The 16,806-nt window shown below is 39.9% G+C and overlaps 1 protein-coding gene across 1 annotated transcript; it reads left to right on the top strand.

Moving 5' to 3' along the window:
- Positions 1–1,593: 1,593 nt before the first annotated feature.
- LOC123754410 (uncharacterized) lies at positions 1,594–13,302 on the top strand. The gene is made up of 6 exons (XM_045736794.2): positions 1,594–2,540; positions 5,200–5,298; positions 5,805–5,926; positions 6,457–6,531; positions 11,077–11,206; positions 12,155–13,302. The coding sequence occupies exons 1-6, from the start codon at positions 2,130–2,132 to the stop codon at positions 12,386–12,388; spliced, it is 1,071 nt and encodes a 356-aa protein (XP_045592750.1). The 5' UTR covers positions 1,594–2,129; the 3' UTR covers positions 12,389–13,302.
- The last annotated feature ends 3,504 nt before the right edge of the window (positions 13,303–16,806 follow it).

Below are 16,806 nucleotides of genomic sequence, written 5' to 3'. Positions count from 1 at the left end.
TTACTATTATTATTTGAGGAGCCTAAAAGAATTTTTCAGGAAAGGCATTGCCAAGCTGCAAGACTGGGGGATTAAGTACATTGATAAGGAAAGGAGATTATTTTGAATAAAGCATTTCTAACACAGTGCAAGTAGCTGGAATATTTATACAAAACGCGAGTGAAGACGAAAACACCATGAACTTAATTGGTGGACTCATGTAGATGTAGATACATGTACAGTAGTATAATTTTTCTCGCATTATCTAATATCTGAGACTACACAAGAAATGCTTTTACATTTCAAAGCATTTTAAGAAATGAGAAAGAAATGCTTTTGGTTCAGAAATGAACCAAAAAATGAAAAACATGAACAGAAACCATAACATATCCAATAAAATTATATTACAAATCAACCATGCACAGTGAGCATAAAAAATAAGAAAGAATAATGAAAGAAAGAAATAAATAAAAAGCACAACTCCTAACCAAAACATAGCTCTAATTATGCCAGTACAGTATTCTATAAAACAAAGAAGACTACCGACCTCATTAAAAACAGCCCAAAACTGATGGAGAACCCTTTACCGCACAGTCAAACGTGGTACAGTATATATGTACACCTGCCCCCACGGAGGATGTAGTCTTCAATCTAACACTGTACTGTACATAGGCATGACGTCGAACAAGCTGACAAGGCGTTTGACCTGTCATATTCAATCAGGTATTTAGTTTGACCTGTCATCTTCAATCAGATATTTCACTGAATCACCTCACTCGGTGGGGCCATGTGAACAACACAAATGAGAACAAGCTTGAATGGTTCCAAAGTCAATATACAACTGAAAACGCCACACCCTAGAAGGATATTTGTGTTGCTCACGTGGCCCCACCGAGTGAGGTGATTTGATGAAATATCTATGCCCAATTTGACCACCAAGTGCTGTCGGATGCCGGATAATCCAACATCATTGGTCAGCACTCGGACAAAATGTTGGTAGTCTCACGGCTACCAACATTTTTGTACAGTCAGTGTGGTCTAGCGGTTAAGGTACCAGATACGCCAAGGTGCATAGTGCTCCTAGCTATCTGGGTTCGAATCCTTCTGGGGGTGTGGAGTTTTCAGTTGCATATTGCCTTGGGAACAATTCAAGCTTGTTCGCATTTGTGTTGTCACGTGGCCCCACCGAGTGAGGTGATTCGATGAAATATCTATGCCTAAGTTTACCAATGAGCGCTGTCAGATATTGGATAAATAGTCTCATGACTACCAACATTTTTGTACAGTTAGTGTGGTCTAGCGGTTAAGGTACCAGATACGCCAAGGTGCATAGTGTTCCATGCTGTCTGGGTTTGAATCCTTCTGGGGTGTGTAGTTTCCAGTTGCATATTGGCTTGGGAACCAAGGTAACTGCAGAAGTTGTATCTTGTAACTCTATCATCATTACCTACTCTGGGGTTTATATATAACCTACTGTGTATATATATATATATATATATATATATATATATATATATATATATATATATATATATATATATATATATATATATATATATATATATATATATATACCTGTATATATATATATATATATACACACACTCGTACATACCTAATGAAAATTTTAAGGAAATCATTGCAAAACAAAAGTAACGGGATATAACGTCTGGTTTTCCTGCTTCAGCAAGTGATGACGTGTCATCAGAGGGTTGAGAGGTGAGGATCTCAGCTGGACTATTATGATTGTTCCCGCACCATTGTAAAGCTCAGGCCGGTCGTATCATGCACCGTTGTAAAACTCAGGCCAGTCGTATTCTGCACCGTTGTAAAGCTCAGGCCAGTCGTTTCCTGCAACGTTGTAAAACTCAGGCCAGTCGTATATAAATACAGAACACAATTATTATTTGCGTAAATCCATTTTTTGTTGGCGACTTTGTGGATTGAAAAGACCTGAAGGCAACGTTGTATATAATCGTAAATATGTAATCACGAAGTATGTGTGTGTGTGTGTGGAGCATCATGTATGAAGAATGTTTATAAGCAACATTCTATTTAATGAAATATGAAATAAGAGTTAAATTAAAACTGTACAGAAATAAAATCGCAATAACACATTAATATTTACTGAAAGAATCGAGTTGAAAAAAATGAAAGAAATTTCGGGCGACATAAATTGTACTAAGTTGTTGGTGACGTGCTGTTTGCTTCTGAAATCGGTGCTGGGGATGAGTGCAAGGACCTACGCAACTCAAGCAGCTTCGCTACCTCACACTGGCACAACCTCATTCCACTTTGAAATATCTATGAACAACAAAACAATAGACAATGCGTACTACAATGGTCGTCGTTTAGCTAGCGTCGGCGGGGCTCAGGGACGCGACTTCGAGAAACCCCAGAGTTCTCTTGGACGCTTCAAGGGGCCTGACGATGGCCTTCAGAAAGCTAGCAAGAGTTGGGTTCGCCGCCTGCAGCGGCTCTTAACACAGCCCACCACCACCTGCGGGAGGCTGGTGAGGGTGGGTGGACGTTCCTGCGTCGGTGCCTACGACGGATCTAAGGTAATTTTTGCTAAGGTAAATTTTTTTAAAAATTTTTGCTTTTTTTTCGATCCCCATTCCGGTGTGCGGATGATATCATGGGTGCGTATTATTTCTTTTGCTACAAGATCACTGGTAACTGGTTATCTTTCATGGTCAAGCGCTTGAATAAACACTCCTTTTTCTGTATTCGTCTTCGGTGTTTTATATTAATAGCCCAAATTAATAATTTATTAAAATGTTAACTACAACTTCAGGCTTATGTAAGTAACGGGAACGCACTGCTGACACATTAACTATTATCTTAATTAATGCTCCTCATGTTAATATCTATAGTAGCCTTTATTACATTTATCAAATGCTTCATAAGAAATTTGTACTGTAAAGAAAGAGATAATTTTTGTTAGTTTATAAATGCTTAAAGACGCATAAGATTTTTCTAAACAAGCATAAGATAACATAAGATTTTTCTCATTAGGCTCCATGAATGTTAATTGTAAACATTCTTCACGTTTTAATCGTTATTAGCGATTGATTGATAAAGATTAAGCCACCCTAGAGGTAGGCATGGGCATGAATAGCCCGTAACGTTATTAGCGATCTCAAATAGTCTACACAGCACACAGTCACCCAAGTCTATATGAGGTGGGGGGGGGGGTTACTAAGTCAGCTATATGTTCTAATGAACATAAAATCCCATGGGATTTAAGTTTATTCTATGTGCTTGTACTAACAAACTTTGGGTGAACTATCAAAATAGTCAGGTGGACTTTCTCATTAACATTTCTTTCTGCTCCTTTTAGTATTTACACAAGTGGATACAGAATTAGACGTCTTCTCACTCCTGTTAGTTGTTCTGACTCCAGAGATCTTTCCCTTCCCAGTTGCTGCTGGGCGAGAAGGAAGGGAATAGTCAGATGAAAGCGCCAAGCCATTACGACTAAATAGCACTTGGAAGGGGTCAGGATAAGGATTTGAGATGGAACGGAGGGGAAAAGAATGGTGCCTATCCACTTGGACGGTCAGGGATTGAACGTCGACCTGCATGAAGCGAGACCGTCGCTCTTCCGTCCTGCCCAAATTAAACGTTTAAAGATCGGTTCCCGGTCACTCACCCCAATGTTGAGACGGGGCGAGTATGTTTGTGTGCATATGTTATGTGTCCGATAGTAGTGTGAATGGATGTATCTAACTACTAGGCCAACTACTGACCATCCCCAAGATACAGCTCACAACACCTAACTCTCGGGTATCTATACATACAGAAATCACAATAACGTGATATATGCGACTAAGGCGCATCTGGGAACATCCCGTGCGTAGGTTCGAACCCTCATCACGGCCCTTGTGGATTTGTTCTCTCGGGTATCTATTTTTGCTGCTGGGTGAATAGAGGCATCAGGCGAATGAAACGCTTCCAAATCGGTTCTGTTCCGACTAGGGATTGTACCCGAGTCGTTCCCAGATCCAACGGCCTTGGATCACCAGTGTGATCCAAGGCCATTCAACACTAGACCACGAGACTCACTTCAGCATTTGTGATGGCTGTCGGAGTTGTGGAGTTTTAACATTAAAAACTGGGATGCCTAGGACTTGTTCTATTTCATGTCTGTCGCATACAGCTTTGTTGCTTCGTCTTGCCATCATGATCGATAATACCTTTGTGAGTCGGAATCCTTATAAAGGACAATCTAAAATCCTTTACTCTGTATCAATTAGGTTAGCGTTGATGTTATGAGTCTTACGGTCTGTTTTGAAAGTGGGATTTTCAAATGAATGAAGGGATGACTTTAATAAAGCCACGTATATTTACTTCTGCGTTTGTTAGTCTGTTAGTAGTTGTAGTGCAGCTAACTCAACGTGTGTGTAGTCGTTGTTTAGTTAGTCACTTATTAGTGACTAACTAAATAAGTGACTAATAAGTTAGTCACTTATTTAGTCTAACATTAGTATTTTACCTTGATTTACTTGATGACCACTATCACTCTAGTGGCCTCGACAGGGGCAAGAAAGAGGCGGCTTATCAAAAGTCCCACCCATTGTTCCTGAGAATTTTGTCTATCTGGATTTTAAACTGAAGTGATGTTTTGGTATTTACGACTTCGGCGTGTAGGTGGCTCCATGGTTTTAGGCCCTATGGGTGAAAACACATCTCTTGTTTTCTGTCCAACACTGTGGCTTGTTGAACTTGAATCTGTTGTCCCTTCTACGTGTTACACTTGACATTTTCAAGAAGGGTTCTGGATTAATATTTTCCAACTTGTTCAGTATCTTAAGTCTTGTTGAGATTAGTCCTGCCATATCTTGTTTGCAGTGTTGTTAGTCCAGTGACCCTTAACCGCTCCTGATGTGAGTTGACTTACGAGAATTAATATTGTAAGATGTTGCTGCTTTCAGTAGCGTTGGACTCTCGTTATAATGTGTTTACTGATGGGGGTCAGCGACGCATATGACACGTGAGTGACAGCCAGTAGAGACAATGTTTGATATGTTGAATCTCTCACCATATATGTTAATGTCGATGATTAAAGTTAATACCAGATTAAAGATACCTAATGGACATGCCTCAACACTATTTACTATCCAAAAACTACATTTTTTATAGGATTACTTAATATTGTTATGGTAATCATTTTACAAGTTACCTAAAGTGCTTTATCATGCGAACAACTGTTGCCAGCTCGTGTGTCTGGATGCTGATGTTAAACTCCGCCCACTCCACTGCCTCATTTACTCCTTTGGGGTTGGCAACGACTTCACCTTCGACGAACACATGCAGGTGACGCCCATGTTCCACAACGGAACAAATGACTGTATTTAAGCACATGCAAATTTTGTGTGAAATAATTTTTTGATCATCTAAATATGGAAATATTTTGCCGGTTCCTCAAGCAAGCGAAAATTAATCATATCTGGTATCATCTAACTTTAAAATACAAAAAATATGTAAATTCCTGTCGAATCCATTTCCTTGTTCATTCTCATTCATCCTATTCTCTTCTGCACCTCTTTCCACTCGCACTTGCCTCCTGGTCCTTGCTCTCCCACTTCCATCTTGAAATTGAAATTGAAATTGAAATAAGTTTATTGAGGTAAAATACACACAAAGGGATGAGGTAGCTCAAGCTATTCTCACCCCATTCAGTACAACGTGTTAATATATACATATACACACATCACAAATAAACATATTACCAAACATTCTGAGAGGTAAACATATACATTTCCTCCCATATACACTTCCATCTTGGTCCCTGCTCTCCCACGTTCTTCCTGTCTCTATAGGACTTTGGGTGCGAGGTTCACGCCTTCGACCACGACGACCACCATGAAATCTACGATTTCCGGCTCGGTCCCTCAGCCTTTTTCCACAAATCGAGGATCGGTGTCAGAAGTGGCTACTTTAGGTGAGTCTTGCCCCTGACTACGTCTAGTATGTCTTCTCGTAACGTACGCCTTCGCGATGGGTAACTAAAGAGAGTTTTGATCTAAGAGTGTTTTCTGGTTGATATAGATGATATAGATGTTATAGCCAAGGACCAGACACTGGGATTTGCACCAATTAGCATTAGAGTGCTTTAGGTGAGTCTTTCCTAAACGGCCTCCTAAGCGAGCAGCGCTGGCAAGTCATCTTGCGCTGATATAAAAACATCTATTCCTAAAGGTGTTTAGGGCCTTGGAAGGAGGACTCATCGAAGTTGGCCTCATAAATGTTGCTTTAGTTGTTTTATACCCAAGTCAATAGTTTTGACTGTTTACATTGTAATTTAAAATTCACTGTAAATTATGTATAAGCTTCAAGAATTAGACGAAACGCCATGCGTGTTAGTGACATTACAAGAATGTGCCATCACTAAAATATTTACATTCATTACCCATTGTACCTTCTTACATTTACATATAAATAAATGAAACAATATGCCAGTGTTTACCTCAGGTTCTGCGAGAACACCGCCAATGGTCGCCGCTGTGAGCCCGCTGTTCGCTATCAAACTATGTCCGACATACAGAGGTAAACTCACGCATTCCTCAGCTGAATACAACAACATAGAAGCATGATTTCTTGCCAGGTCTATTGCCTCATTTAGTAGTGCTTAATAATCCTCCATCCTCTGGTTTTCCTTTTCTGTATTGTATTTTTGGCTCCTCGTTCATTGATTAAATGATTAAGGAACAGAACAAATACTGAACATATTTTTGTTTTGTTTTGCAACTGCATCAACCTGATCACCTTATCCTCACCTTTAATGACTCACACATATTTCCACTATAGACAATAAAATCTCAGCACATAGGGATTTTTCATTAACAATTAGGACCTCAAAAATTCAATATGTCCAACAAATATGTCTAGTTTGGCTTGCTTATCATGTTCCCTAACTCTCGTAGCTCCACTGACATGTTTGCTTAAAACATTAGACTTCTGGTGTAGTGGTTAGCTCCCTCACTCGCTTTGCTAGCAAGTGATAATGTTCCGAGTTCGAGCACCAGAGCAAGGAGTGACGACTAGACTGTTCCTTCATTGCTTACACTCTATTTACCCAGCAGTAATTCTGGACTTGGTTGTTAAACGATTTCAATGGTTCATATTCTAGAAAAAAAATAGAGTAAGACTTATGAGCTAACAAGAGTTAAAAGGTTTTTGGACATGTACCCTCTAGTGTTTAAAACTATATTTTTTATAGTTGCTGCCTCCACCAGTTTAGCTCTCTACATGTCTTTGCCACTAGGAGTTTCTTAGTTTTCTCAGTTTATCTTGCCATGGTTGTAGTCCCCCATAATTGTGAGTTAAGATGCGTTCCTAGTGATAGTGCGTGTGTGTGTGTGTGTGTGTGTGTGTGTGTGTGTGTGTGTGTGTGTGTGTGTGTGTGTGTGTGTGTGTGTGTATTCACCTATTTGTGTTTGCGGGGGTTGAGCTTTGCTCTTTCGGCCCGCCTCTCAACTGTTTACTAACTACTTTTTTTTTCCACACCACACACACACACACACACACACACACACACACACACACACACACACACACACACACACACACACACACACACACACACACGCACACACACACACACACACCAGGAAGCAGCCCGTGACAGCTGACTAACTCCCAGGTACCTATTTAGGTAACAGGGGCATTCAGGGTGAAAGAAACTTTGCCCATTAGTTTGTGCCTGGTGCGGGAATCGAACCCTCGCCACAGAATTACGAGTCCTGCGCGCTATCCACCAGGCTACCAGGCCCTTTAGGCCTGTGTGTGTACTCACCTAGTTGTGCTTGCGGGGGTTGAGCTCTGGCTCTTTGGTCCCGCCTCTCAACTGTCAATCAACAGGTGTACAGGTTCCTGAACCTATTGGGCTCTATCATATCTACACTTGAAACTGTGTATGGAGTCAGCCTCCACCACATCACTTCCTAATGCATTCCATTTGTCAACCACTCTGATACTAAAAAAGTTCTTTCTAATATCTCTGTGGCTCATTTGGGCACTCAGTTTCCACCTGTGTCCCCTAGTGCGTGTGCCCCTTGTGTTAAACAGCCTGTCTTTATCAACCCTGTCAATTCCCTTGAGGATCTTGAATGTGGTGATCATGTCCCCCCTAACTCTTCTGTCTTCCAACGAAGTGAGGTTTAATTCCCGTAGTCTCTCCTCGTAGCTCATATCTCTCAGCTCTGGTACTAGTCTGGTGGCAAACCTTTGAACCTTTTCCATTTTAGTCTTATGCTTGACTAGATATGGACTCCATGCTGGTGCCGCATACTCCAGGATTGGTCTGACATATGTGGTATATAATGTTCTGAAAGATTCCTTACACAAGTTTCTAAAGGCCGTTCTTATGTTAGCCAACCTGGCATATGCTGCTGCTGTTATCCTCTTGATATGAGCATCGTGTGTGTGTGTGTGTGTGTGTGTGTGTGTGTGTGTGTGTGTGTGTGTGTGTGTGTGTGTGTGTGTGTGTGTGTGTGTGTACTTACCTATTTGTGCTTGCGGGGGTTGAGCTTTGGCTCTTTGGTCCCGCCTCTCAACTGTCAATCAACTGGTGTACAGGTTCCTGTGTGTGTGTGTACTCACCTAGTTGTACTCACCTAGTTGTGTTTGCGGGGGTTGAGCTCTGGCTCTTTGGTCCCGCCTCTCAACCGTCAATCAACAGGTGTACAGATTCCTGAGCCTATCGGGCTCTTGTCATATCTACACTTGAAACTGTGTATGGAGTCAGCCTCCACCACATCACTTCCTAATGCATTCCATTTGTCAACCACTCTGACACTAAAAAAGTTCTTTCTAATATCTCTGTGGCTCATTTGGGCACTCAGTTTCCACCAGTGTCCCCAAGTACGTGTGCCCCTTGTGTTAAATAGACTGTCTTTTTCTACCCTATCAATCCCCTTCAGAATCTTAAATGTGGTGATCATGTCCCCCCTAACTCTTCTGTCTTCCAGCGAAGTGAGGTTTAATTCCCGTAGTCTCTCCTCGTAGCTCATACCTCTCAGCTCGGGTACTAGTCTGGTGGCAAACCTTTGAACCTTTTCCAGTTTAGTCTTATCCTTGACTAGATATGGACTCCATGCTGGGGCTGCATACTCCAGGATTGGCCTGACATATGTGGTATACAAAGTTCTGAATGATTCTTTACACAAGTTTCTGAATGCCGTTCGTATGTTGGCCAGCCTGGCATATGCCGCTGATGTTATCCGCTTGATATGTGCTGCAGGAGACAGGTCTGGCGTGATATCAACCCCCAAGTCTTTTTCCTTCTCTGACTCCTGAAGAATTTCCTCTCCCAGATGATACCTTGTATCTGGCCTCCTGCTCCCTACACCTATCTTCATTACATTACATTTGGTTGGGTTAAACTCTAACAACCATTTGTTCGACCATTCCTTCAGCTTGTCTAGGTCTACTTGAAGCCTCAAACAGTCCTCTTCTGTTTTAATCCTTCTCATAATTTTAGCATCGTCCGCAAACATTGAGAGAAATGAATCGATACCCTCCGGGAGATCATTTACATATATCAGAAACAAGATAGGACCGAGTACAGAGCCCTGTGGGACTCCACTGGTGACTTCACGCCAATCGGAGGTCTCACCCCTCACCGTAACTCTCTGCTTCCTATTGCTTAGATACTCCCTTATCCACTGGAGCACCTTACCAGCTACACCTGCCTGTCTCTCCAGCTTATGTACCAGCCTTTTATGCGGTACTGTGTCAAAGGCTTTCCGACAATCCAAGAAAATGCAGTCCGCCCAGCCCTCTCTTTCTTGCTTAATCTGTGTCACCTGATCGTAGAATTCTATCAAGCCTGTAAGGCAAGATTTACCCTCCCTGAATCCATGTTGGCGATTTGTCACGAAGTCCCTTCTCTCCAGATGTGTTACCAGGTTTTTTCTCACGATCTTCTCCATCACCTTGCATGGTATACAAGTCAAGGACACTGGCCTGTAGTTCAGTGCCTCTTGTCTGTCGCCCTTTTTGTATATTGGGACCACATTCGCCGTCTTCCATATTTCTGGTAGGTCTCCCGTCTCTAGTGACTTACTATACACTATGGAGAGTGGCAGGCAAAGTGCCTCTGCACACTCTTTCAGTACCCATGGTGAGATCCCATCTGGACCAACAGCCTTTCTAACATCCAGATCCAGCAGGTGTCTCTTGACCTCCTCTCTCGTAATTTCGAACTCCTCCAAGGCCGCCTGGTTTACCTCCCTTTCTCCTAACACAGTGACCTCACCCTGTTCTATTGTGAAGACCTCCTGGAACCTCTTGTTGAGTTCCTCACACACCTCTCTGTCATTCTCTGTATACCTGTCCTCGCCTGTTCTAAGTTTCAATACCTGTTCTTTCACTGTTGTTTTCCTTCTGATGTGACTGTGGAGTAGCTTTGGTTCGGTCTTGGCTTTGTTTGCTATATCATTTTCAAAATTTTTCTCTGCTTCTCTTCTCACCCTGACGTACTCATTCCTGGTTCTCTGGTATCTCTCTCTGCTTTCTGGTGTTCTGTTATTCCGGAAGTTCCTCCACGCCTTTTTGTTCAGTTTCTTCGCTTCCATACATGCCCTATTATACCATGGATTCTTCTGTTGCTTCTCGGATTTTTCCCTTTGGGCCGGGATGAACCTGTTTACTGCCTCCTGACACTTTTGGGTAACATAGTCCATCATACCCTGTACAGACTTGTCTCTGAGGTCTGTGTCCCAAGTGTGTGTGTGTGTGTGTGTGTGTGTGTGTGTGTGTGTGTGTGTGTGTGTGTGTGTGTACTTACCTATTTGTGCTTGCGGGGGTTGAGCTTTGGCTCTTTGGTCCCGCCTCTCAACTGTCAATCAACTGGTGTACAGGTTCCTGTGTGTGTGTGTGTGTGTGTGTGTGTGTGTGTGTGTGTGTGTGTGTGTGTGTGTGTGTGTGTGTGTGTGTGTGTGTGTGTGTGTGTATCTAAGTGTAGTCAAAGGATGAGAGCTACGCTCTGAACACCACCGCAATCTTCACCGCCATCACTAATGCCACCACAACCACCGCATCAATACTACCCCTGGTACCACAACTTCCCTCACGGGATTATCACCACAGAAGCCTGGGACACGACGGGCGTCAGGTGGATTACATGAAGCTGGACATCGAAGGCGAGGAGTGGGGAGTGCTGCAACATGTCCTCGACAACACCAATGTTCTCGACTCCGTATCACAGCTCTCCCTCGAGGTGAGTCTTACGCTTCATTCTCCTTCAGTAACAAGTTTTTGTAAACAACACTTAGCCAGAATGGCTGTAAAAGACTGTTTATGTACATCAATACGATAAAAGAATGACAAATTATGGTCGATTTGAAAGAGATCAGGTTCACGGAGGATTTTATGGAGGGTCATGTGTCGTATGGGAAAAGTGGGAAATAAAAATGTCAGAACATTCTACTACAAGATGAGTGACCGTAAGAGGAGCAATGCAGCTCTGACAGTAAGATGCAGATCTTTGTTTTAGTTTGTGCAGGACTTTCGTGTTCGACCACATGCAGTGGTAACTCCGTCATATTTTCCACTTTATACCTAAAGTGGAACTATACAATCAGCTCCAAGTCCTGCGTCGTCTAGTATATTCTACATTCTAGTCTACATCGTCAGTATATTCTCCGTTTGTTTGCGGGATTGATTTCAGTAATAAATTAAATAAACATCATGTTATTTCCAGGTCTCTATCATCAATTTTAATAATTTCGATGTTCAGAAGTGTTCCTTAACGTAAAGAAATATGTTTGGGCGCATACGCTCAAAACTGGGCTGGTTTTAATTTTGTTTTACAAATTTGTAAAGGATTTTTATTCAGTCGACGTCCCAGCCTGCTCTAATATTTTGGTTAGTGTTATATTATTCTCAGTACATTATCTCAAGCCAAATCTCCTTAAATATTGCTGACTATTGACTTTCAAACAGATTTAATTTTGCGTTTAGCCAAACGTTAATATTCCTCTCATCTAAGGCAAAATAATACAAATTTACATAATTTTTTAAGTTTTTGTGCTTTGTTAATAAAACTAAATAAAATCCATATAGTGCATATATTATTTTTATCTTTATATAATAAAATTATTATTAAGTCATGTACCAAATCCTATTCTTGCCATTAAGTTTGTAACAAATTAATGGGTGTTGCCAGATCCACTTGGACGACTTACGTCAGCAGAAGCCAGAGACTCAACGAGCCACTATTGCCTCCTACGTCAAAGTCCTACAAGGTCTGGCTTCCTTGGGGTTTCAGCTGGTCAGCTACGAGGAGAATGAACTGAACCCCCGATACGAAATGGTTGATGGGGTGGAGCTCAGTCTCTACGCTGAGGTTTTGTATTTACGAAGAAAGTTTACTGTTCGTAAACTGTTAATAGGTGCCTAAATTATTATCTAAAAATATAGTCATAGCATAAAATTTTAAAGCAAATTACTGCATCTATTTTTTTAGAAATTGATGGGAGAGGACACTGTGATAATGCTATATTAAAGCCAGCCTAGCTGGGTGTGTATATACGTTAGCCTGATATCGAGGGCCTGGAACTATTGACCCTCCTCAGGATGCAATCCCACAAAAGTTGCCTATCTCCCGGGTACCTATTTACCGGTAGATGAACAGAGGCAATAGGTGAAAAGGAAACGTGCCCATCAATTTCTGTCTCGCCCAGGATTCAAATCTGGGATTCCCTATTGGGAATCGAGAACGAATGCATAATTAAACGGTTGCTATGTCAATGCGCATGGGAAAAAATGGCAAGCACTATTTGTAACAATTTCTAATATAGGCTACACTGATATAAGATGATGTAGGCTATTTGTTTGTAATAGCAGGCCACCTAGTATAGCTAACATGTGGAATAATAAATACATGTATATTCTTTGTATGTTTTTCTAAGCATATTTGAGGGATATCTGTAACATAAATAATGATACAAGCATTTATAATATATTTTTTATTGTGCAAAAATATATTATTGTACCATACATTTAGATGACAAAGAAAACAATGATTATGTTATAAACGTTCACAACAATTGTATGGACTCATACCTAGAAACTCATACTGGAAACCGTAGTCTTTATGTAACTTGACAAAGAACTTGACCACAATTGCATAACCTACAACCCAACTGTTATTGATTTATCAAAACTTAAGACAAAAAAATTCCCTTCTCATATACAGAGGTTTCGTGGTTACCCTGTTAACTCTGCTGCTCCTAACCTCTGCCGAAGGAATATATATATATATATATATATATATATATATATATATATATATATATATATATATATATATATATATATATATTATTAAATATGACCGAAAAAGTAAGATTAATAATTCTAACACGAATTTTCTCAATCTTTCGTACATTACGCTTCACTGTTGGAGGTAAATCAAAAATCACTTCTCCAAAATTCATTTTTATTTCTAGTCTGACTCGACACGGGCGCGTTTCGTAAAACTTATTACATTTTCAAAGACTTCACAAATACACAACTGATTAGAACGTATCTCTGATTTTATATCTACATTTGAGTGAGGTGGGAAGGGTGATGTGGCATTAACACAAGACAGAACAGGAGGGGATATTAATAGGGTATTAAAAGTATCAACACAAGACAGAACAGAAACAATGGGTATTGAATAGAAGTGTTTGTAGAAAGCCTATTGGTCCATATTTCTTGATGCTTCTATATTGGAGCGGAGTCTTGAGGTGGGTAGAATATAGTTGTGCAATAATTGGCTGTTGATTGCTGGTGTTGACTTCTTGATGTGTAGTGCCTCGCAAACGTCAAGCCGCCTGCTATCGCTGTATCTATCGATGATTTCTGTGTTGTTTACTAGGATTTCTCTGGCGATGGTTTGGTTATGGGAAGAGATTATATGTTCCTTAATGGAGCCCTGTTGCTTATGCATCGTTAAACGCCTAGAAAGAGATGTTGTTGTCTTGCCTATATACTGGGTTTTTTGGAGCTTACAGTCCCCAAGTGGGCATTTGAAGGCATAGACGACATTAATCTCTTTTAAAGCGTTCTGTTTTGTGTCTGGAGAGTTTCTCATGAGTAGGCTGGCCGTTTTTCTGGTTTTATAGTAAATCGTCAGTTGTATCCTCTGATTTTTGTCTGTAGGGATAACGTTTCTATTAACAATATCTTTCAGGACCCTTTCCTCCGTTTTATGAGCATAAAAACGGAGGAAAGGGTCCTGAAAGATATTGTACCCACCTCAAGACTCCGCTCCAATATAGAAGCATCAAGAAATATGGACCAATAGGCTTTCTACAAACACTTCTATTCAATACCCATTGTTTCTGTTCTGTCTTGTGTTGATATTTTTAATACCCTATTAACATCCCCTCTTGTTCTGTCTTGTGTTAATGCCACATCACCCCTCCCACCTCACTCAAATGTAGATATAAAATCAGAGATACGTAAGTTCTAATCAGTTGTGTATTTGTGAAGTCTTTGAAAATGTAATAAGTTTTACGAAACGCGCCCGTGTCGCGTCAGACTAGAAATAAAAATGAATTTTGGAGAAGTGATTTTTGATTTACCTCCAACAGTGAAGCGTAATGTACGAAAGATTGAAAAAATTCGTGTTAGAATTATTAATCTTACTTTTTCGGTCATATTTAATAATATATGTCTACAGGAAAGACTGCTACCAAAATATACTAATATATATATATATATATATATATGTCGTACCTAGTAGCCAGAACGCACTTCTATGCCTACTATGCAAGGCCCGATTTGCCTAATAAGCCAAGTTTTCATGAATTAATGTTTTTTCGTCTACCAAACCTACCTAACCTAACCTAACCTAGCTTTTTTTGGCTACCTAACCTAACCTTACCTATATATATAGGTTAGGTTAGGTTAGGTAGGGTTGGTTAGGTTCGGTCATATATCTACGTTAATTTTAACTCCAATAAAAAAAAATTGACCTCATACATAGTGAAAAGGGTAGCTTTATCATTTCATAAGAAAAAAATTATAGTAAATATATTAATTCAGGAAAACTTGGCTTATTAGGCAAATCGGGCCTTGAATAGTAGGCTGAGAAGTGAGTTCTGGCTACTAGGTACGACATATATATATATATATATATATATATATATATATATATATATATATATATATATATATATGTCGTACCTAGTAGCCAGAACTCACTTCTCAGCCTACTATTCAAGGCCCGATTTGCCTAATAAGCCAAGTTTTCCTGAATTAATATATTTACTATAATTTTTTTCTTATGAAATGATAAAGCAACCCTTTTCTCTATGTATGAGGTCAATTTTTTTTTATTGGAGTTAAAATTAACGTAGATATATGACCGAACCTAACCAACCCTACCTAACCTAACCTAACCTATATTTATAGGTAAGGTTAGGTTAGGTAGCCAAAAAAAGCTAGGTTAGGTTAGGTTAGGTAGGTTAGGTAGACGAAAAAACATTAATTCATGAAAACTTGGCTTATTAGGCAAATCGGGCCTTGAATAGTAGGCTGAGAAGTGCGTTCTGGCTATTAGGTACGACATATATATATATATATATATATATATATATATATATATATATATATATATATATATATATATATATATATATATATATACAACGAAAAGTGTACCTCCAAGGTATACTTCAACCCTTGAGTATAGTGTATATACACTGACAGTTTACTTAAGTCCAGGACTATGTTCAAGACTAAAATATACTTGCTATATGGTCAGTTGAATATTTTGATGGTCTTAATAACCCTTTAAGGCCAAGAGGTTGGTATAGACCTTAAGCCTAATATCAAACTTACTGGTTAGTCAATTAACTATTGCGGTTACCACAATAACCCTCCAGTGGTTGTAGTTGTTTTAATAACCTTCCAGATGTTGTGGTTGCCTTAATAACCCTCGAGAGGTTGGGGTTGTGTTTGTCCTAATAACACTCCAAAGGTTGTTGGTCATTTTATCCCAAAGCTGAACTAAACTACTACATACAGACATACCCTCTCCTAAACTTCTGTATACTCCTCAAGCTCCCTGCTGTTTAACACACAGTATGTCACAGAGCACACAGTTTGCCTTAATGTGTCACAAAACACACTGCTTCACATAGTGTCACAGAACACACAGTATGTTACAGAACACACAGTGTGTCACAGAAGACATAGTGTTACAGGACACACAGTATATCACAGAACAGTGTGCCACAGAAGACATAGTGTGGTAAAGGACACACAATGTGCCACAGACCACGTCTCCTGTGATACATCTTCTGAGATCATGTCCCTTCCTTCAATACATCTGAGACCATATTTCCTATGATACATGCTTTTAGTCCACGTCTCTTTCTATGATACATGTTCTAAGACAACGTCTCTTCTTCTTAGACGATACATCATCTAAGATCATATCTCTTCTTCTGATACATCATCTATGGCCATGTGTCGTACTACGACACATCTAAGACCAATAGATGTGAGATCACATTTTCACAGATAAGACCACATTCGAAAACTAAGTTCAAATACGTAAAGTCATGTATGATCACTGACTGACAAATGTTCCATTAGTTAAAACCTTTTTTCAACATTCACACACGGCAAAGAATTGATTACTTCCTATTACTTCTTATACAATACTTAAAAAAACTCTGGACTATTATTCGTACAATCCCTTCAAAACCCTTGACTACTGCTCATGCAGTTCTATTTTAATTTATCTCGCTGTTATATATTAGCTGCTATTTCTTCTTTTCTTTCTATGTATATAAAAGGTATATCTCCTCAACAGTATTT

This window comes from Procambarus clarkii, chromosome 18 (genome assembly GCF_040958095.1).
Source record: "Procambarus clarkii isolate CNS0578487 chromosome 18, FALCON_Pclarkii_2.0, whole genome shotgun sequence".
In the NCBI taxonomy this organism is placed as follows: Eukaryota; Metazoa; Arthropoda; class Malacostraca; order Decapoda; family Cambaridae; genus Procambarus; species Procambarus clarkii.
Note: the sequence above shows the minus strand (reverse complement) of the source record. Positions and strands in the feature narration are given on the sequence as shown.